This window comes from Podarcis erhardii (assembly GCF_964252035.2).
Source record: "Podarcis erhardii genome assembly, chromosome: 6".
NCBI classification, from domain to species: domain Eukaryota; kingdom Metazoa; phylum Chordata; class Lepidosauria; order Squamata; family Lacertidae; genus Podarcis; species Podarcis erhardii.
In genome coordinates, this window is record NC_138510.1 from 54,432,716 (window position 1) to 54,454,563 (window position 21,848).

General features: G+C 41.9%; 1 protein-coding gene across 2 annotated transcripts; it reads left to right on the forward strand.

Moving 5' to 3' along the window:
* Nucleotides 1–5,256: 5,256 nt before the first annotated feature.
* Nucleotides 5,257–16,268, forward strand: LOC309345269 (cytochrome P450 4B1-like). Of its 2 annotated transcripts, XM_081868260.1 has the most exons (12): nt 5,257–5,604; nt 6,920–7,061; nt 7,977–8,021; nt 8,564–8,691; nt 10,129–10,259; nt 11,090–11,241; nt 11,683–11,789; nt 12,215–12,405; nt 13,142–13,275; nt 13,839–13,903; nt 15,145–15,227; nt 15,564–16,268. In XM_081868260.1, exons 1-12 carry the CDS (start codon nt 5,407–5,409, stop codon nt 15,730–15,732), a joined length of 1,545 nt encoding a protein of 514 aa, XP_081724386.1. In that variant the 5' UTR covers nt 5,257–5,406; the 3' UTR covers nt 15,733–16,268. The 2 variants fall into 2 exon arrangements, with proteins under 2 accessions (XP_081724386.1, XP_081724387.1); XM_081868261.1 differs by lacking the exon at nt 7,977–8,021.
* The last annotated feature ends 5,580 nt before the right edge of the window (nt 16,269–21,848 follow it).

Sequence of the window (21,848 nt, forward strand, 5' to 3'; positions counted from 1 at the left end):
AGAATCTAATCAATCCCTTGTGGTCCTGGCTGCCGGGGAGTTTCTCTCAGTTTTTCTATTGGACTGTGACCTCCCAGCCACTGGCTGTATCCCCATGTTCACATGGTATGGGAATCTCTGACTTTCCTGGTGAGATGTTTGGTCTCCCATTGTAAAACTGTGCAGAACAGAAACAGAAAGAAAGCAGGTTTAAAATCTGATTAATGATTCAGATGAAACCTGAGGAGAAAAGAACTCGTAAAGTCAAATAAATGAGAATTCGGAGCCCTATTCTTGCTCATCCAAATCTGCCCCTTTTTACTAACCCGTGGGAGAAGGTATGAGAGCCATTTAAGGACAGCTCCCTGGTGTGCTAAGATTCCTGGATGAGAATAATATCAAAGCCAGTTCAGAATGTAATGAAACTCAGTTCTCTGGTGGATGAAGCCTAGCCAGCCACGTCCAGGTGAGATGGGCAATCTTTTGCTGTTCTTTTCATTGTCATGTGGCTACTTTCCCAGCCAGGTAACTGAGGCTGCCACTCCTCCGTTGCTGGCAAGTATGTTATTGCACCTCCAATTCTTGCCATGGCTCAGCAAAATCAGATTGGTAGATAAAGCCCATTACAGGCTACAAGGTTCAACAGGTACATAAGAGACTTGGACACTTCCTTTGGGAAAGTGTGGGGAGTGCAACTATTTCTCCCATAAATGGCCAGAGTCCCCAAGGCTGGGCAAAGAACTGGGCACAGCTTGAAGTAAGCTGGGCCTGCAAAGGTTGTTTGTCTTAACTTGCATTTGCAAAGATGTGGGAGTGTGCATTGGATCTGGTTGCTGGAAAGCAAAGAAAAGCAAATGAGGGAGCTCTGAGTGCCCATAGGAATCGCCCAGAATGAGGCAACATAGTGTAATTTAGCGAAGCATTTAAGTGTGTTCTTACAAATACTGTTTACCATGTCATGCCAACCTCATCTTCTCTCATTAAACTATTCAGTTCCTTAATCCCTTGCAATATATAGCTTCAATGGATTGGCCTGTATTTTCCTTCACTTCTTTTATGCATCCCTGTAGTTGCTGTGATATTCTTGCATCCAGCATATACATATATGCCCAGCATTCAAAGTTCAAACTTCCTTTGGGTCTACAGGAAGCTGCTGTAGGTCAGTATAAGATGCCTATTTTAGACAAGGTGGCAGCTCCATGCAGATACAGTCTTTTCCCCCCTGTGCCATGGACCAGCAGTGGCACGAGAAGCAAACCCACAGTTGCAGTCAGCTCTGCCACCTGCATATGGTTAAGGAAGCCATTCAGAATGATGGCCTTCATTACATTTTGGGAAGTAAATTCTATAGTTTAACTGTGAAGAAATACTTTCTTTTTTTTCCATTAAATTTTTATTGGATTTTCACATTTTATAACATCACATACAAAAAAAAACACACAAAAAAAACACACATGAATATTTTCATATCCTTACTTTCCCTGACTTCCCCCACCCCCCCATACATCCCAATTTCCATATTTGATTCAGCAAGTTCTTGTTTCTCTCCTTAACCCTATTCTTATTATGTTTAGACTTAATTCTTTCTGTTAGGCCCAATTTATTGTCCCATTCACTTATATACATTTGATCCTTTATCTAAGATCGATCAAGGTTCTTATACCATAAATTTCCCTTTTTTATATTAAAATATAAATCAAAATTATAAAACCCCAAAATCATAAAATTTTTGAATTCTGTTTTTCCCCCTTCCTCCCTGCCCAGGTATCTGTCCCTTCCCAAATAACTGTCCTCCCATGAAACTCCTAGCCCGGATTCCTCACATCAGAGGCCTTTAAGTCTCTTTCAGTCTCTCTCTGTCTGTTCTGTTGGTAGTCTTTTTTGTTGGTCTTCAGATCTCGAGGGATGTCTGTCACAGTCACTTCATCTTTTCTCGAATCAAACCTAATTGGAAAAGCTTGCTGCCAGGGTTCTGCCAGGGGTCCCCGAATTTCAAAGTCATCCAAGCCAGAAAAGAGGAGGAAGTCCCAGTTATGTTTCTTTACTCTTTTAACTTCCCATGTTCCATAGTGTCCAATGGCTTCCTCCTTTGCTTTTCTCTTCTCATGGTTTGTAATCCAAAAAACTTCTCTGTTCCCTGACTGCAAAAGGTCCTGTTCAAAATTTTTTATCTGTACTTTTTCCCCTCCAGCCTCGTTTTCCACCAGCTCCAAAGATATCTTTTCTGTTTCAGCTGCAGAATCTTTCAGAGTCAGATCCTTAGTTCCATCAGCAAGATTGCTTGTTTTAGCGATCAAGGTCGTGAGTTGTTTGTCCATAGCCATGGCTTGCTCTTGTAAAGTTCCCACGAGAAAAAAGGCTCTTTCTATTTGTGCTAGTAATTTTCCTTCTGCAGCCATTGTAGTGTCACTGGTTCCCCCTAGGGGGATTGCCATTGTTAGAGTTCTTTGCCAACAGTCTTATACCTTGTTATTTACTTTGTTTCCAACCACTTCTAGTTAAATGTAACACCTTTAAATCAGAGAGATATAAAGTAATGCAGTTCTTATCTTGATCCAGCCGTTTGACAGCTCAATTGACAGCTGTCAAACTCCTGTTCTTTCACGCTAGGTTGATGCAGGACGCTCCCGGGTCCGGGGGGGGGGTACACAAAAGTTTTCAAAGTTCACCTCTTCCCTCCAGCGCAACTTAAAAATAAATAAAAGCTTGTTCTCACAAATTAATGGAATCTCTTATCAGTCCCAAAAGACACGAAATTTTTTATTCCGATCTTAGGTTTTCGCTCCTTGCTTTAAATTGTCTGTATGTAGGGGGGTGCGGACTTCCCTTTAGCACATCCCCCCGTTCGTTCCAAATTAAAGGTATAAATTTCTTTTAAAGTCCAAATTTCCTTCTACTCACGGGGTATTTATTTCCAGTCCAAATGTCGGGAAGAAAGTTGACGCTCTCCGGTAATGGCTTGCGGCTTCACTCCACTGAAGTAGCGGTCTACTCCCAGCACCACGCCATTCCTCGTACCCTCTCCGCAGCCTTTAAAAAGGCTCTTCGATTGTCGAGGAGGGCGCTTAAGGTGCCCACTGAGTCACCAAGTCCACAGGTATCAGCACCTGTGGTTTCTAAGGGTCCCCGCGTCGCCGGCACGGCAAGACCCGTCTTCAGCGGAGCCGATTCCCTCCGGAGCTCGGAGGGAATCCGCCATTAGACCGATCGCGTCAACCCGGAAGTCCTGTGAAGAAATACTTTCTATTTTCTGTGATGAATCTTCCAACAGTCAGCTTCAATGGATGGGACTGGGTTCCTTCCTCTAGCCCCTGGATCCAATTGTTTATTCTTATTGTGGGATGACTAGCTTCATATAACTAGCATGCTTAAATCTGATTAATACATGAAGCGGTTAAGCCCATAATGTTAGCTGTCCTGTGAGGCTTAGCTCACATTGGGATGAACTAGGTAATCCCAAACTAACTGGCAGCCAGTTCAGTCAGGCCAGGATTGCTGCAATATCGTTGCAACCTGGTGAGCACAGGCTGAAGCTACTGTAACTATATTCAGAGATACACCCTATATATAACATGTCACAATAATCTAACATAAAGGTTTAATAATAATAATAATAATAATAATAATAATAATAATAATAATTGTACCCACCTGTCAAACTAGGTAACCCCAGCCTCTCTGGGCAGCTTCCAGCATATACAGAAGCATAATAAAACATCTATCAATAAAAACTTCCCTGTACAGGGCTACCTTTACATGTCTTCTACGTGACTTTTTAAATATGTAACAAATATTTGTTGTAGCTATTAAATATGTAATTTAATTGTAAGCCTTCTTGGAAATACTGATTTCCTGAACTATGGAATGTAAATTACTGTGATAAGAGAAGAATGAATAATAATTCTAGACGTTGCAAATAAGAAAAATTATCACATTGACTTCTTGTACAACTTACGGAAATGTACAGTGGTACCTCTGTTTGCGAACAGGATCCGTTCCGGAGGCCCCTTCGCAACATGAAAAGAGCGCAACCAACAGTGGCGTGTCTACGCACATGAGGGTTATGATTCACCACTTCTGCGCATGCACATGATGTCATTTTGAGCTTCTGCGCATGCGCAAGCAGTGAAACCTGGAAGTAACACTTTCCGATACTTCTGGGTCGCCGCAGGACGTAACCTGAAAGAACGTAACATGAAGTGGATGTAACATGAGGTATGACTGTATTAACCATTTTTTTAAAAAAGGTTAACTAAGCAATCTAAATTTACACAAACTACCATATGACTAAAACAATAATTTTATAGAAAAGGAGACACTTTTTAGATATAACCCATGCATTTTTCCTTTCTTGAGCTAACTTAACCTAACCCCAGCTGGGAATCCATAGCTTAGTCCAGTAGCAGGTCGTGAAGAGCTCCAAGCTGCTAACTTCCTGTAACCAAACCCAGAGCAGTGCCCTTTTCCACCTTGAGCCCCAGATGTTGTTGGCCCATAACTCCCATCGTCCCTGACCATTGACTAAGATGGTGGAAAATTATATGGGAGTTGTGGGCAAACATCATCTGGGGACCCAAAGCATATTTTTGCAAAGCAATGTCATTAATAGAATGTGTTGTTTGGTTTCATTTCCCCAAATACATGCAGTGTATATTGGAGAACTACACCACAAAATTCGGAGACAGGCAAATTTTGAATAATGTGCTTTGTTTCTTGTATTTTATTGTTTGATTTTTTTAAAAAAAACCAACAACAAAAGAGAAATTGAATCCAATATGTCTCCTATCACTATTGGGGAATTTGCAGCTACTGGTATAAAGACTTCAGTTCCTGAGGGGAGACTGGCTCATGGGATGCCTCTGGCTTGATAGACCGTTTTCCAAAAGTATAGGATTCAGTCCATGCAGATGATGAGGGAAGCCCAACTCAAGCAGGGGTTGGCTGACAATATTTATTCAAACTGGAAGCAGTTGCTATTGCTCAGTAGAAACACTGCACAAAATAAGAGGCAAACGTAAAACCGCAAGAATATTTTCTTCTCTATCAATTGCCCTTCTCTATACCAGTCCTCCTTGAAGTCACTGTGATATCTTCTCTGAATATCAGTGAATCCTGGGTGTACCAAATACTCCCATTGATAAAGTACATTATGACCCTTCATGCGGTTAATTAAAACAACATTTCCCAATAACAGTGATCTGGCCCAGCTCTGAAGTGAGGAAAAGGGGAGGATTCAGCACCCAGTGCGTGAAACTAATTAGAGTGTGTGGGTGGAGGTTTAAACAGTTCCCAGATTCCTGCAGCAACACCTGCCACAAAGTTGTTTTAGTAATTTGATGCAGCTCACAAGACAAAGCCAGGAAAAGAGCAAACCTTTTGAGGACTTATTCTAGCTACTGGAGCAAAGCAAGCAGCAGGCAGCTGATTATGGAAATTGTCATCAATCTCTTGTGGTCCTGGCTACCGGCGAGTCCCTCTCGATTTTTCCATTGGACTGTGGCATTGATCTTCATCTGCGTCGTTCTGAAAGCCATCCACCTATTTCAGACAAGGCAGAAACTGATCAAGGGTTTCAGGAGTTTCCCAGGACCTCCCAGCCACTGGCTGTATGGCCATGTCCACATGGTAAGGGAATCTGACTTTCCTGGTGAGATGTTGGGTCTCTCTTTGTAAAATTGCATTTACTGATGATACAGCTATTTTCTTATACCCACAAGTGAAGCTATTAAAACACAAGCTATAGACAAACCTGGGAAGTGTTGCGGGACTCACCATAAACAAGGATAAATCTTGTTTTTATTGTTGTTGGCATGCAAAGACTACATCAGGAAAGATAGATATCAGAAAGATAGATAAAATCAATGGATTTAAACTTTATGATGTGACACAGAATAATTATTTCTTGCCGAGTGCTTTCTCAGTTTCATGTCACATTCTGAAAGGATGTTTTCTATCAAATGTGCTGTTTCAGTCTGCTGGCATCTGCAAGGCAGCTGGCTTGGGGACTGTGCTGGTTCAGCAGACTGGGCTCCACATGATTGGACTGTTGGCTGCACATTGGCTGCACATGATTGGACTGTTGGAATTTTAGATTTGGCCAAGGAATCTACATTAGCTATTCACTGGGACGTGACTCATGGCACCTTCTGAATGGAGGACCGACAACAAGGGGCCACAACTGCCGCCCACTAGGAGCAGCGTACATGGCCATTGTGGGCCTAGTCATAGCGCCCTCCCTACTGTTTGAAGGCAATGTCTATGGTGTAATGGAACATACTTGACAAGACAACAATTTGGGAGGGGGGAAGGCCACAACTTTATTGATTTCAGGTGTAGGTGGACTTTGGTTCACATCTATATCCATTTCATTTTCCTGCTGGAGTGCTGAAATTTTGAACAGGGCATTGCCACGTATTGTGGCCTCCCCAATATGCTGATCTCTAGTTCCATATTCAGCCTCAACCCCCGACTCCCATATTTGGCATGCAACTGTTTGCATTTGTGATGGACCTGTTTCTCTTATCCAATTTTACCTAAAGTTGAAGAATGATTCACAGATTCAGGCATAAATATTATATTATAATTTTATGTATAATGTTTCAATTTATTCCAACAAGAAAAAAATGCTTTTTTAAATGTACTCTTTGGTGGCTGTTTTTTCTTCTTAACATTTATAGTTCAAAGGCTTATTCATGCTCAACCAGTGTGTGTTCTTCTACACCTGAGAGTCTGAAATGAAATTGATAAGGGGAGGCAAATGCAGAATAGAAAAAACAAGTTTAAAAAGACTGTGGTTTTAGGATTGAGCCAAGTGGGTGAATTATTCCTTTGTTACATATGCATCCCAGCTTAAAGTTATACACTATTACATTACTTGATTATCTGTTTTCATCCTGAACTAAATATTTAATTGCAATCAGTAAATTGGTTACCGATACAGATGAAACCTGAGGAAGAATTCCTGAACGCAGCTGCATGGACAGAAAAGTACCCGCACTGTTATCCACGTTGGTATGGAAATTTCTTGGCTTTCCTGTCCATTAACCACCCTGAATATGCAAAGGCCGTGTACAGCAGAGGCGGTAAGAAATTTGTATCTTATGTCCCTCTCACCGTGCAGTTACATGAATACAGTGGTACTTCACGTTAAGTACTTAATTCATTCCGGAGCTCCGTTCTTAACCTGAAACTGTTCTTAACCTGAAGCACTACTTTAGCTAATGGGGCCTCCTGCTGCCGCCACGCCACCAGAGCAAGATTTCTGTTCTTATCCTGAAGCAAAGTTCTTAACCTGAAGCATTATTTCTGGGTTAGCAGAGTCTGTAACCTGAAGCGTATGTAACCTGAAGCGTATGTAACCCGAGGTACCACTGTATGCTGAAGGCTCTCAAAATTATTCATGCAGTAAGTTGCACTGCTCTTTGTAAGGCAAGAAATAAATGTAAGTGATTCATATTTCAAGGCCCTCCTAAAGCAACCTTCCCCAACCTGGTGCCTTCAAGATGTTTTGAACTCCAACTCCCATCGGTCCCTCACTGCCAGGCAAAGAACTCCCAGCTCCCAGCTCTAGTTCTACCCAAGTCTTTAATGCTCAAATCAGATTGGTAGAGAAGGCACATTGCAGGCTACAAAATTCAACAGGTTCATTAGAGAACTGGATATTTCATTTTGGAAATTGGGGGAAGCAGAACTATTTGCCCAACAAATGGCTGGATTCCCCAAGGCTGGGCAGGGAAATGGTCACACCTTGGAGTAAGCTGGGCCTGCAAAGGTTGTTCGTCTTTATCCGCATGTGCAAAGGTGTGGGAGTGTGCACTGGATCTGGCTGCTGAAAAGCAAGAAGAGGCAAGTGAGGGAGCTCTGGGTGCCCATAGGAATCCCCTAGATTGAGGCAACAGAGTACAATTTAGCAAATTAAACATTTAAATTTGTTCTCACAAATAGTTTTTTACCATCTCATGCTAAGCTCATTTTCTCTCTTTTATCAAACTATTCAGATCCTAAATCTCTTGTAACATACAGCTTCCTAATTCCATGGATTGGTATGTATTTTCTCTCACTAATTTTATGCACCCTTATATTTTCTGTGATATACTTGTATTGAGCATATACATATATTCTCAGCTTTCAAAGTTCAATGTTCCTTTGGGTCTACGGGAAGCTGCTAGTATTTGTTAAGCTGGTTCCTTCCCCACTGGTGCCTTCCAGGAGGCTTCAGTGCCAGCTTTATTCCTTTGGCCAACTGATTTCTGCCCATTTTACTCAGGAATCAGACTCTATAGTATGTTTCCCTACAATCTCAAAAGTCTGTCCTTATATAGTCTATAAAGATGGACTTCTAGGGTTGTAAGGAAATATACACACTGCATTCCATGCTTCAGAAATCTTTTAGTAGGTAAATAGATTTTTAACTTGAATTGTTCCAGCAATTAAGTGCCTACTTCAATGGGTCAAATATAGTGCTATAAACCCTGTCATCTGTGGTGGATAATTTACCATGTGACCCTGACCCTGGTGTATGTGCCTAAGAAAGACAACATTATCTTTGGCTTCTGTTCCTCATTTTCCTTCCTTTCCCTGGCAGGAAGGGGGCTTCTCATCCTGAATGGGCCAAAGTGGCAGCAGCACCGGAAACTGCTGACTCCTGGATTCCATTACAATATTCTGAAGCCTTATGTGACTCTTATGGCAGAATCAGTCAAGGAGATGCTGGTAAGAAACCCCATTGCTACTTTCAGGAGTTCAGCTCCAGTCTAAGAAGTTGCTCATCCACCTTCATGATCTCAGTCCTGCTTTGAGCAGACTCAGAGGGCCTTTAATTTTCGCTTTCTTTGACCTGAAAGCATCCTCTGACATACCACAAAGATCTTTTGAAAAAATTGAGTCAGAAGCCCCCATCAAAGTGTGAAGCTAGTTGAGCAGCCCTTTGGGTTGCAGGCAATGAGTTTGCAGCAGTATCGAATTCTAATATTCCTTCATAAACCTGTGAACCTTAATATTGTCTTAATTAGTTCATCCACATTTTCAGGACAGACAGATGCTGACTTCCATTAGCTTTCTTTGTGGAATATTAAAATGTATCACTTTGAAGGGTTGTTCAGTGTTGTATTAGCTAGAATTGAATGTCAAAACCCTGTTTACATTTGCGGACAGTGTTTTTGACTGGAATGCCTGCTATCACCCTTTCCTTTATAGTCCTGTGAATTAATGATCAGTTCATTAGCCCCTGAGAATCTCCTGATCTGCCTTCTTTGTTTCAGGGTACAAATTCAGCCACCCAATCCTGAAGCACACAGTCGAGTATCTCTCAGAGGACAGATGCACATAATCTTAGCAAAACCATTTCCCAAATGCAAGGATCATTTGCAGGGGAAAGTTAATGGGCAGCATGGGGAATGCTCAATTCTGTCTCATGCCTCTTCATTCTTCTCCACATTTCCTCCCCACAGGCTTTATGTGTATTCCCGAACTAGGCTTATGAGCCAGTAGAGGAAACTGCCCAGCAGACAGTGGTGGCTGATGCACATTGCGACCAGGAGGGTAGAAGGCAGGGTGGTCAAAAATAAGTGGCGCCAGAGCAAATGACAGGCAGAGCCAACTAATTTTACTCCATGCCGAGTTCTAGAAATGCAACACTGAGGCTAAAGACACAGGCATGCCTTTGACTGGTTATAAGTAAAAAGGCATGTGGGTGGGGACAGTGCTCCAGTCATCTAATGAACTAGCCTCCACTGCTAGGAGGGGTCTAGGCAAATTGATGTATGGGAAAAGGGTTAAGCACCTGTACTTCTCACCCAATGATTCTCCTTTGGAAATGCTCTCTGCCATGCCATGCCTTAGTATTATGGGGTAAACATCACTGTCATTACCTTGTAATGTGCTATTTCACCTTCAGTGATGTGAGTACATGAAAGGACCCAGAATAAGAAATAATCAAAGCACCTCAGAAAATAAATATAACTTATTCTGCAATTAACTATCAAAATCCATAGTTGGGCAGTCACTGACATACTGGACAATCTAAAGTTTTCATATATTGACCACAGCAGATCATATATTGTTCCAGTATCTAATAACGAATCATCTAATCATTCTAGAGACTTTCCCAGAATGAAACTTCTCATTTCTGTCCCTTTACTAAAATATTAGGATATATGGGGAAAGCTGGTACCAAAGAACGGCACAGCATCAGTGGAGATGTTCCAACATGTCAGTCTGATGACTCTTGATACTATTATGAAATGTGCCTTCAGCTATGAGAAAAATGCTGAGACGGACAGGTGAGTATAAGATTATAAGAGTATAAGACTGCCAGCGCAGTCAGGTGTAACATGCTCAAACCATCTTGCCCTCTTGAGCGACCTGGCTGCTGAATTCTGCACCAGCTGAACTTTCTGAGCTTTCTTCAGAGGTAGACATATGTATAACATGTTGCAATATTCTAATATAGAGGTTCCCAAAGTATACACAACAGAAGTTGTGTATCCAGATAGGGATACAGCTTGGCCACTAGCCGAAGTTGATGGAAGGAACTCCTTGCCACTGATGCCACCTAGGCCTCAAGTGACAGCAAATGATCCAGAAGTACCCCCAAATTATGTATCCGTTCCTTCAGAGGGCGTGTAACCCCATCAAGAGCAGGCAACCTCCCATCCATCCAGTCCAAGGAACCACTCACTAACAGTGCTTCAGTCTTATCTGGATTGAGCTTCAATTTCTTGGTGCTCATACCAAGGCAAGCACTGCCACACCTGCAGATGTAAAGGAGAAGCAGAACTGTGTTTAATCAGCATATTGCTGACAACATACTCCAAAACTCTGGATAACTCCACTCAGGAGTTTTATGCAGATGTTGTGGGGGATAAAATTAAACCCTGATGAACCCCACATTAAAGGCTCTGTGGAGCTGAGAAGAACTCCCCAAGCATCACCCTCTGGAAACAACCATCGAAGAAGGAGTGGAACTAGTACAAAACAATGCCACTCTCCCCTATCCTCCAATCTCAAATAGAAATGGATCTAGAAATGGGACTTTTAATAAACATGTCATCTAACCTTTTTTGTCTTCATTTTGTGCTTATATTTGTTTCCAATTTCCTACTGTCCACAGAGACAATTCCTACATTCAAACTGTATTTGATCTCAGCTTCCTGGTTTATCAGAGACTGAAAACACCTTGGCATCACAATGATCTCATTTACCGGTTGAGCTCCAAAGGGCGTCAGTTTTACAAAGCTTGCAAAATAGCCCACCATCACACAGGTATGTACCTTTTACCGTACTTCCTAGCAAAATCTTCTTCTTCCTCCTCATCCCTCTCCTCTTCTTCTGAGCCCATCATCACACAGGTATGTATCTTTTACTCCCTGGCAACAAGTTCTTCTTCCTCCTCGTCCCCCTCCTCTTCTTCTTCTGAGCTAATATATAAATTTCTTTCATAATAGAAAATTCAAAAGTAAAAACATAATGTTTCAGTACCATCAGGAAAATTAAAAATTGTAAAAGTGTTGGTATGATATACTAAGGGCATATAAAATGTAGGTGTGAAAAGAAGAAGAAAAATTTTAAAAATTAATATGGGTTAAATGATTAGTAACACAGTGGACTTATTAGGAAAGTTAGAGAAATCTAAAAAGGTTGAATATATCTGCTTGCCTCTTGGGTATAGCTTTATTCATTTCATACTGTTTGTTTTCAATGCAGAGAAGGTAATAAGCGAGAGGAAGGATTCCCTCAAGAATGAGAAAGAGCTTGAAAAGATTCTGAAGAAGAGGCATTTGGACTTCCTGGATATTCTTCTTTGCGCAAAGGTGAACATTGTAAAAATAATGCACCTATGCCTGCCATGTTATATTGCTAAGTGCTTTTCCAGCCATCACTATTCTGTTCAGATGACGAAGCCCAAGCAAATTCCCATGGTCTGCAATATATACATAAAATTGTATGGCTATCATCACACTGCAGTTTGTCTGGCTGCTGACAGGTGGCCCTGTCAACTCCAGCAGAATGGCAGAATGGATGGTGGGCACGTGAGTGAGCAAGCATCATGGGTGGCAGGTGGCCCAGGTGAGCTGTTTAGTTTGGGGGTGGTGCTTCAGAGAGCAGCTTGGCAAACTGCTTTCTGAAGCACCTCCCCCTTCTTTGATGTGAGCTGGGAGAGGAAGGAGGGTCTTGAAGAACTTTAAATATTGGATCTCACTAATCCTATAAAACACTATGTTCCCTGTGTGGTTAGGATGAAAATGGAAATCCATTGTCAGATGAAGACATACGTGCAGAAGTGGACACATTCATGTTCGAAGGTCATGATACCACAGCTAGTGGAATCTCTTGGCTCTTTTATTGTATGGCCCAGAACCCTGAACATCAGCAGAGATGCAGAGAGGAGATCATGGAGCTTCTTGGGCAACAGGAAGAGATACAATGGTCAGGCTAAATTCTTGTTCAACTTTAAATGTTTATTTCCTGGGTCATGTTATGAGGTTTCTGAAGGAGAGCAATACTGCAGAGTAGTTTACGATCATAGTAGTCTGACCACAGGCCTCAGGTTGTGTAAGTTCCAGGGAAGATGGGCCAGTCCTATACTGTAGGATAAGAAGCTCTGATTTCTATTTCTATATTTAAATCACTGCTATGGCTGCTGCACGGATGTACTGTAGCTAGTGTGGTCATGCTTGTATCGCCAAAAATAACAACCCAGTTTTGTATGCTGTATTTCATTCAATCAATCATTGAACTTATTTGCTGCCTTTCTCACACTATTACAAAACAAGGTGTGTAACAGAATAAATTAAAATAAATACACCTAAAACCCCCACAATTAATATAAATGATTAAAACAGCCCTGAAAGCACAGATATTCACTAATATATGCATCTCTATGCATGCTTTAAGCTAGCATGTTCATTTTTGCACTTGTTAATTGGATGGAGAAGTGCAAATTATGAAGGGTGGCTGTGTTTCAGTTCACATCTTGTTCCAGAAAGTGTGAGTAAGATAAGTTCACCTTAAATAGGAACTGAATCAAATTTCTCCCCTCTCCCCAACACTTGTATTGAGCAAGGAAAGAGTAGGTACTGGATTCCACCCTGTCTCCTTTTTCCTTCATCTTAATAAAACTTTATGCGACTTAACTCCAGTCATTTTGGGCGGTGTCTTTAAGGGACGACTTGGGAAAGATGACGTACAGCACCATGTGCATTAAGGAGAGCCTTCGGCTTTATCCTCCAGTACCTCTTATAGCACGAGAACTGAATTCTCCTGTGACTTTTGCTGATGGACGAACCTTACCAAAAGGTAGGCTTCCCCTCCCTCCCTTCTGCAGACTTCCTTTGAACTCGTCCCTTTCTCTTCCATCTTCATTCTTACACTGTTCTCATTATTCAATTCCACTGTCTCTTCAACTTCCATCAAGGGTGGCTAACCTTTTGTGGTCCACATTCACCCTGCCAACTGTGATGCGGCCACCCCACACTCTTGCTTGCACACACTCACATTCGTGCAGACAGGGAATATATGGAGGACACACACAGGTGTGCGTGCCGATACAGAGGTACACAGCCCCTGTATTCAGATTGACAATTTCTAGAGCTGCTAGGCCTTAGATGGGCCATCTCTTGAGCCCCACCTACACCTAAATGAATTCCTTGGGCAAACAAACAAATATTACATGACCAGGAAAGCACAGTCGTATGCTTTCCAGCTGCCTTCCTGTACTCTGTGCAGGATCATCCTGGTTATCCGTGCAACAGCTCTGAAAATCTGCCTGTCTTTGAAGCAAGTTATTGAGAATGAATGTTTTGGTAAATGCCACTGCTGATGAAATGATACTAGATGACATGTCTCTTTTCCCCCCACAGGCTTTCTAACTGCATTGGATGTTTATGGTCTTCACAGAAATCCTGAGATTTGGGACAATCCTGAGGTAATAATAAAAGAAGAAAAGCCTAAGCAAGACCTTTCTGGTGAGACTGAGAGAAGTTGACATGTTTTGAGAAAAAGATGGTGGAATAAGTGCCATAGACACATACAATTTCTTTAAGAAAAGAGGCCAATTGTTTGTCACACTAACACTGTGTGACCAGATGTGTGGATTTATCCCAGTGTTTTGTTTTACCAGTTTCTTGCTTGTTTTACCTTACTAAATGCATCCAGTTTGGAGGTGAGAAAGGCACATTTAGTCCATTGCCCCATATCAATGGCCTAATGCCAAACTATCTACCCCCTGATATGATATTAGGTGTCGAGCGGAACCATATAAACACAAGTGATACCTATGTTTCCCTATGTGGATACTACCAGCTCTAGAGTGTGTGCATGAGAGAGAGATGCTGGTGAAAGTGTGTGTGTCTCTGTGTGTGTTTCTGTGTGTGTGTGTGCATGTAGAGCCAAATTCCTCCCTATGCCATGACTCTGTCAAGCTTAGTGTGTCCCTCTACAGAATTAGATAAGAACAATATGAGGAATATACTGTACTAATTAAGCAGAGGGACAGGCCACATGTTATGTGGTTATGATTCTTAAAATCTTGCTTAAGCACTTGCAAAATGGCAAAAATCTATTGCGAAAAGAAAACCATTGCAAAATATATTGGCAAAGCTGCTGTGGAATCCTAATCCAGAAAACATTCCTAATCCACCTCAGGAGCGATGGAAGTATTCTGCCAAAACTCCACCCACCCACCAGTTCCTAAAGTGCTGCTTACAAAAACTGTGTAGGCTTCCCTCTCCATTAAAGAGCAACTTCAGGAGCAACATCAGCACCATAGCAGGGGGGAAAGGTTAGCATTTCCTTCCCAACCCCTGCAGGCCTGTTGCTGGTCAGACACCCCAATGGCTGTGTAGTTTTAAAAACATGCACACTGATGCAATTAACATCATGTCTCATTTGGACCAGGCCTTTATAGATTTGTCTCGTTTGGCCCAGGCATTTATAGATGTAAAGGAATTTTCCTTCAGTTTACACTGGGGAAAACATATTGCTATGAGTGCAATCCTATAATCCTATACAGAACTAAGCCCCATGGAGCTCAATGGGCATTATGACCTGGTAAGTGGGTATAGAACAGTATACTTTTTTGTGAATGCCCCCTTTTCCTTTAGCTCTTTTGCCACTATATCAGTTGCCATTCTAATACAAAGTTCCGTGACTTATTTTCTGCTATAGGAATTTAATCCTCTAAGATTCTCCACAGAGAATTCAAAGCATCGCCACCCATATGCTTTCCTGCCTTTTGCTGCAGGGCCAAGGTAAATATTTTCTCACCTATACTTTGCACTGTTCCCTCCATAAAGGAGACATTAATCTTTGACATTAATCTTCCATGAAAGACACAACTGTGTTCAAGGCTTATAAAATTGTGAATGAGTCCACAGCAAAGCAGAATTAACTGCCAGCATAAAACAATATATACTCTAAAGCTTAAAAGGGTTGGGCATACAAAAGAGAACAAAGATGGTGCCAGATATTCATTTCTGGGAAGGGAAATCTAAAAGTGAAGGAGCAACAACCGAAAAGGCCCTGATTGGACCATCTGCAGAATGCTCTTCTGTTTGTAATGTAATGTTGCCCTTCATTCTACTCAGGAACTGCATTGGACAACAGTTTGCCATGAATGAGATGAAGGTTGCTCTTGCATTGACACTCCTTCACTTTGAGCTTTTGCCTGATCCTGCCAACCTCCCGATTCCCATGCCGCAAATTGTCACCCGATCCATGAATGGGATATATCTGAAGCTGAAGGCTCTCCGCTGATGCTTGCTGTTACCACAGTAGTAATGCTTGCTTCAACACTCTCAACTCCTGCCAAAAAATATTGGAAGGCACTATGAATATTAATATTATGCAGTACACTTCTACAGAAGAAATTTCTACAGAAATGTTCAGTAATCGCTTTTACATTCTCAACCCAACATGCTTTCTTTTATCCTACCAGATCATATTCAGAGTAGAATCATGGAAATAAATTTACTGGATTAACTTAAGTCCACGGGTTTCAAAGTTTTACTTTGAGGATCACTTATTTGGGCTCCTTCCTTTGTCCATTACACTATAATGTTATTCTTAAAATATATATATATATTATTGAATATCCTCTTTTATAACAAATTGCGAATAGCAATTATCCAATTTTACAGTCTCCCCTCCCTTGTGACTTCCCTCATCTTCCCTTTCTGGTTTGTTACAAAAAAAAATGTTACCGTCTGCATGTTAATGTACTTTAAATGTTATTACAATGTCTTCCTCCATGTTTTAATTAAATAAATTTGTGGATGTTTTTTCAAAACCTACCAATGAGTCCATTTCTTTATGTTGCTTTTGTAAATAGGTTATAAAAGATTCCCATTCATTTTAAAAGTCTCTATTGTCCTTTTCGTGCAATTTATCTGTTAACTTTGCTAATTCTGCATAGTTCATCAGTTTTTCTTGCCATTGTTCTTTTGTTGGTACTTCTTCAGTCTTCCAACCTTGGGCTAATAAGATTCTTGCCGCTGTGGTAGCATACAAGAATATTTTCAATTTTTCTTTCTGTAGCTCTTGACCTGAAATGCCTAGCAAAAAGGCTTCTGGGTTTGTTTGTTTTTTACAAATGTCATTTTAAACATGTTTTTCAATTCATTATATATCATTTCTAAAAAGTTTTTAACAATTTTGCATTTCCAACACATAGGATAAAATGTGCCTTCCTTTTTTGTACATTTCCAACAGTTTTTTTATCCTGTTCTGTACATTTTCTCCATTTTTACAGGTGTAATATACTGTCTATACATCATTTTCGTGTAATTCTCTTTCAGCAATATGCAATCCGTGAAGTTTGTGCCCATTTAAACATTACTGATTTGACTTATTCATCTTTAGTTTCCCATTCTAATAAAATATCATACACTTTCTTTAATTATTTGGTATTATCCTCTATAATTTCTTTTTGCACTGAATTAACTTAAGTCCACTGGTTTCAAAGTGTTTACTTTGAGTATCACTTATTTAGGTTCCTTCCTTTGTCCATTACACTTTAATGTTCTAATTAAGAACATTATGTATGGGGCATGGGCTGTCACCTTCATGGGGGGGGGGGTGGACTTAGGACAGTGACCATATTCCTACTGGTAATCATGAAAACACAGTATGTGGTCATGAATGAATCCCCTTCTGTAACATTTAAAATAAGCTACCTTCTTGGAAAAATTCACACAGTGGCAAATAATGGCAACTATAAAATTTCATTTTCCTGTGACCTCCTCAAGCAGTGATAGACTAGGAGTTATCTTAGCTCACCAGCAGCTTTCTTCTTTTCTTTCCTATCAGACTAGTTGAGCAAATAGCTACCAGAAGATGGTAGCAAATCATTATCCAGCCAAGACCCGATAATGATTTCAGATAAGTATTTAGTTATCATGAATTCTTTGCTACCTTGCTGTGATTTTATGGCAAACTATCTCCTGTGCCTATTGAACCTGTCTACTGCAGAGCTTTGGTTATTTACAAGGTAGACTCTGAAATCAAAGCTTAATATACCTGGATTTTAATTTTTTGTATGTTTTACATTGTTGACATTGGGGTTTGTTCTTTTAATAAAATAAAGTATGCATTAGTCTGTTTAATAATAAATAGGTCATAACTACTGTGTTCCAAGGATTGTACAGGGAGAAATCCTGATCTTTTGGACTTTCTCCTTGTTGCTGATCTCACATCAGCTATTCTGTGAGAAGAGTCCTGAACACTTTTTATTATGTCACAATTATTTGTTGTGTTTTTAAAATATGTAATTTACTTGTAAGCCTTCTTGAAAAGATTTACTTCCTGAACTGTGGAATATAAATCACTGAGATAAGAGAAGAATGAATAAATAAATCTAGAAGTTGCAAAGAATAAAAATTATCGTATTGACTTCTTGTACACCTTGTGGAAATGTATTAAACTTTTTTTAAAAAAAGTTTAAAACTAAGCAATCTAAATCAACAAACACTACCATATGAATAAAACAATGATTTAATAGAAAAGGAGACACTTTTTAGATATATCCCATGTATTTTTACTTTCTTGAGCTAAGCTAACCTCAGCTGGGAGCCCATGGCTTAGTCCAATAGCCTTGAATAGTTCCAAGCTGCTAACTTCCTCCAGCCAAACCTAGAGCAGTGCTCTTTTCCACCTTGGGTAGCCAGAAGTTGTTGGACTACAACTCCCATCATCCTTGACCATTGACTAAGATGGCAGAAGATTATGGGAGTTGTGATCCAACATCATCTAGGGATCCAAGGTGGAAGAATGCTGAAACTTGGCACTCTGTCCTCATGAAAATCCATATTTCTGCTAATTTTTCCTAGTGTACAAATGTATGTGATTTTGTCTAATATGCACACTTTTGCAAAGCAATGTCATTAATAGAATGTGTTGTTCGGTTTCATTTTCACAAAGGACTCTCCTCCCTGAAAGAGAGGGGAGTGGTTGTGGGCGGGAGCCCGAGCACCGCCCAGCCGGGGGCATTGCCCCCTGCCTCCAGCTCACCTGGCTGGCGCTCACGCCCCCCCAGTGGCCACCCAACCAGGTGCCACGGGGGGGGGGGCGTGTTCAGCAGCCTTTTGCTGCAGCGCCAGCCTCTCCCTGGCCTCATTCCTCGTCATCGTTCCGTCGCGAGTATTGGCGTATTGGCGAGTATTGGTGTATTGGTATTGGCGGCGAGCCTTTGGCTCGGGTGGCGGTTAGGCATTGGAATAATGTGTTGTGGTGTGTCGAAGTGCTAGGTGTGGCCATCGCCTATGCCTTCAATTTTTAGGGGTATTCCGTTAAAGGAATCTGGCGGTCGTGTATTCTGTCCGATGCCTGCTTGGCGGGAGGCCATGGCACGACCCTCGGTGACAGCAGGAGGTGAGCCTATAGTTGGATTTGCATCAACAGGCTCCACCTACTGGTGAATAAACCCACTTGTTTCGATCCAATGCCTAAGCCAATACCTTTTCATTGCTGTAATCAATAAAGTTGTGGCCTTTTCTAGCCCATTAACCTTATATTACGTGTCCTTGTGTCTTCATTTCACTTTGCGGGGGTCGGGTCCTCGAACCACAATACATGCATTTTAATGCACAATATACCTCAGTATATGTTGGATAACTACACCGCAAATTTCAGAGAAGGGCAAATTTTGAATAATGTGCTTTGTTTCTTGTAGCGTTTCAGAGACTGTGTATTATTTCAATTTTATTTTATTTTTTTTAAAAAGGAAATTGGGGAATTTGCAAGCTATTGATTACAGGTGTAGGGGGACTTTGGTTCAAGTGTTGGGTGTATATCCATTTCACCCTCCTACTGGAAGGCTGAAATTTTGAACAGGGTAATGCCATGTATTGTGGCCTCCCCAAGTTGATAATCTCTAGTCCCACATTCAACCTCTACTCCCCAGCTCCCATATTTGGCATTCAACTCTTTGCATTTGTGATGGATCTGTTTCTCATATCCAATGTTACCTAAAACTGGGGAAAGATTTGCAGATTTGCACCCACAACGGAGCATAAGCAAACAAAAACTTTATATAATTACTTTACAACATGGTAAGGGATTCCCTGACTTTCTGGGTGAGATGTTGGGTCTCTCATTGTAAAACTGTGCAGAACAGAAAGAAACAGAAAGAAAGCAGGTTTAAAATCTGATTAATGATTCAGATGAAACCTGAGGAGAAAGAGCTCGTGAAGTCAAATAAATGAGAATTTGGAGCCCTATTCTTGCTCATCCAAATCTGCCCCTTTTTACTAACCCGTGGGAGAAGGTATGAGAGCCATTTAAGGACAGCTCCCCGGTGTGCCAAGATTCCTGGATGAGAATAATATCAAAGCCAGTTCAGAATGTAATGAAACTCGGTTCTTTGGTGGATGAAGCCTAGCCAGCCACGTCCAGGTGAGATGGGCAATCTTTTGCTGTTCTTTTCATTGTCATGCAGCTACTTTCCCAGCCAGGTAACTGAGGCTGCTGGCAAGTATGTTATGGCACCTCCAATTCTTGCCATGGCTTAGCAAAATCAGATTGGTAGATAAAGCCCATTACAGGCTGCAAGATTCAACAGGTACATAAGAGACTTGGATACTTCCTTTGGGAAAGTGTGGGGAGCGCAACTATTTCTCCCATAAATGGCCAGAGTCCCCAAGGCTGGGCAAAGAACTGGCCCAGCTTGAAGCAAGCTGGGCCTGCAAAGGTTGTTTGTCTTAACTTGCATTTGAAAAAGATGTGGGAGTGTGCATTGCATCTGGCTGCTGGAAAGCAAAGAAAAGCAAATGAGGGAGCTCTGAATGCCCATAGAAATCGCCCAGAATGAGGCAACATAGTGTAATTTAGCGAAGCATTTAAGTGTGTTCTTACAAATACTGTTTACCATGTCATACCAACTTCATCTTCTCTCATCTTCTCATCTTCTCTCATTTATTAAACTATTCAGTTCCTTAATCTCTTGTAATATACAACTTCCTAATTCAATGGATAGGCCTGTATTTACTTTCACTTCTTTTATGCATCCCTGTAGTTACTGTGATAGTCTTGCATCCAGCATATACATATATTCTCAGTGACTTGTCTTGGAGTCTGTGTAGGGGCTCCGCTACCACTGCCTTATGAGGTGAGAAGGCATGGTAAAAGTTCAATAGTCCCAAGAAGGCCTGGGGCGTCACTGGTCAGGTGAATCCTGTCTGCGTCCACTGTAAATCCCAGAATGTCCACCTGTTGCAGACAGTTTTCCCGCTTCATCTTGAGGCTGGCCATCTGGAAACGATGCAGGACAGTGCAGAATTGGTCCTTGCACTCCCCTGGCATGGCCCTGTGATCAACATATCATCAAAGAAGGGAGTGATACCGGGAATCCCTTTGAGGAGAGTGTCCATTAGATTTTGGAATATGCCTGGCGTCACGCTGATGCCAAATTGCAGCTGCTTGACCTGGAACACGCTCCTGTGCATTACAATCTTTTGTGCTTCGGAGGTGACCTCATCAACTGGCAACTGCTGATAAGCCTGGGCCAAGTCCAGCTTGCCAAAAATCTTAGACCCTGCCAGGGTGGCAGACCACTGGCACCGGGTATCCATGGGCCGTAAGGGCCTTGTTTAGGGTGCATTTGTAGTCTGCACAGATGCGGACTGAGCCATTGGACTTGATGGGCGTCATGCTTGGGGTTTCCCAGGGGGTGTTAGGCACTGGCTCGAGCACTCCTTGCTCCACGAGTCGGTCCAATTCCTCATCTAAGCAGGGTTTCAGGGTGAATGGGACCCAGTGGACCTTGAGCAGGGTCTAGTTGTAAGCCAATGGGGGGCCCAGTATATCGTCCCATTGCCCTATCAAAAACCTCTGGAAACTCTTTGCATATGGTGTCCACATCCATGTGGGAGCTGGGCGGTTCACCCCAGTGATGGCTAGTCCCAGTGGTCCAAAACACGCCACGTCAGATCCTTCTTGGTGTTGATGCATCGTTGTAGCTTCTCGTCCCTCAGGCCATCCACAAGGTGGCCGAGGACCATGTTCTCCAGCTCTGTGAAGTTGCAGAGCCTGGCGACTTGGTGGAGAGAGGTCACATATTTGGTTATGGTTTCCACGGGGGGCTGCCGCTTTGCGTAGACGTTGCAGAACACTACCACCGAAGGCTGTGGTGAGATGTGCCCCTTCAGCCGTTCCATTATTGCGTTGTAGAGAAAAGTCATGATCTTTTCAGGTGCAAGGAGGGCCCAGGTGATCTTGAACGTCTCCTCTCCTCAGACGTTGAAGAATGTCGCCCTCTTCTTGGCTGCATCGGTGACATCCTTTGCCTGAAGGAGGAACTGGAAATGGGTGGTGTACCCTTCCCAGTCTCCTGAGGCTGGGCTGGACTGCGTGAAGATGCTGTCGGTTGCCATTCTGCG

Coding starts and splice junctions, on each gene's coding strand:
- LOC309345269 (XM_081868260.1), top strand. CDS start 5,407: ATGGAAATTGTCATCAATCTCTTGTGGTCCTGGCTACCGGCGAGTCCC. Junction 10,260..11,089: donor AAAAATGCTGAGACGGACAG/GTGAGTATAAGA, acceptor TACTGTCCACAG/AGACAATTCCTACATTCAAA. Junction 12,406..13,141: donor CAACAGGAAGAGATACAATG/GTCAGGCTAAAT, acceptor GGTGTCTTTAAG/GGACGACTTGGGAAAGATGA.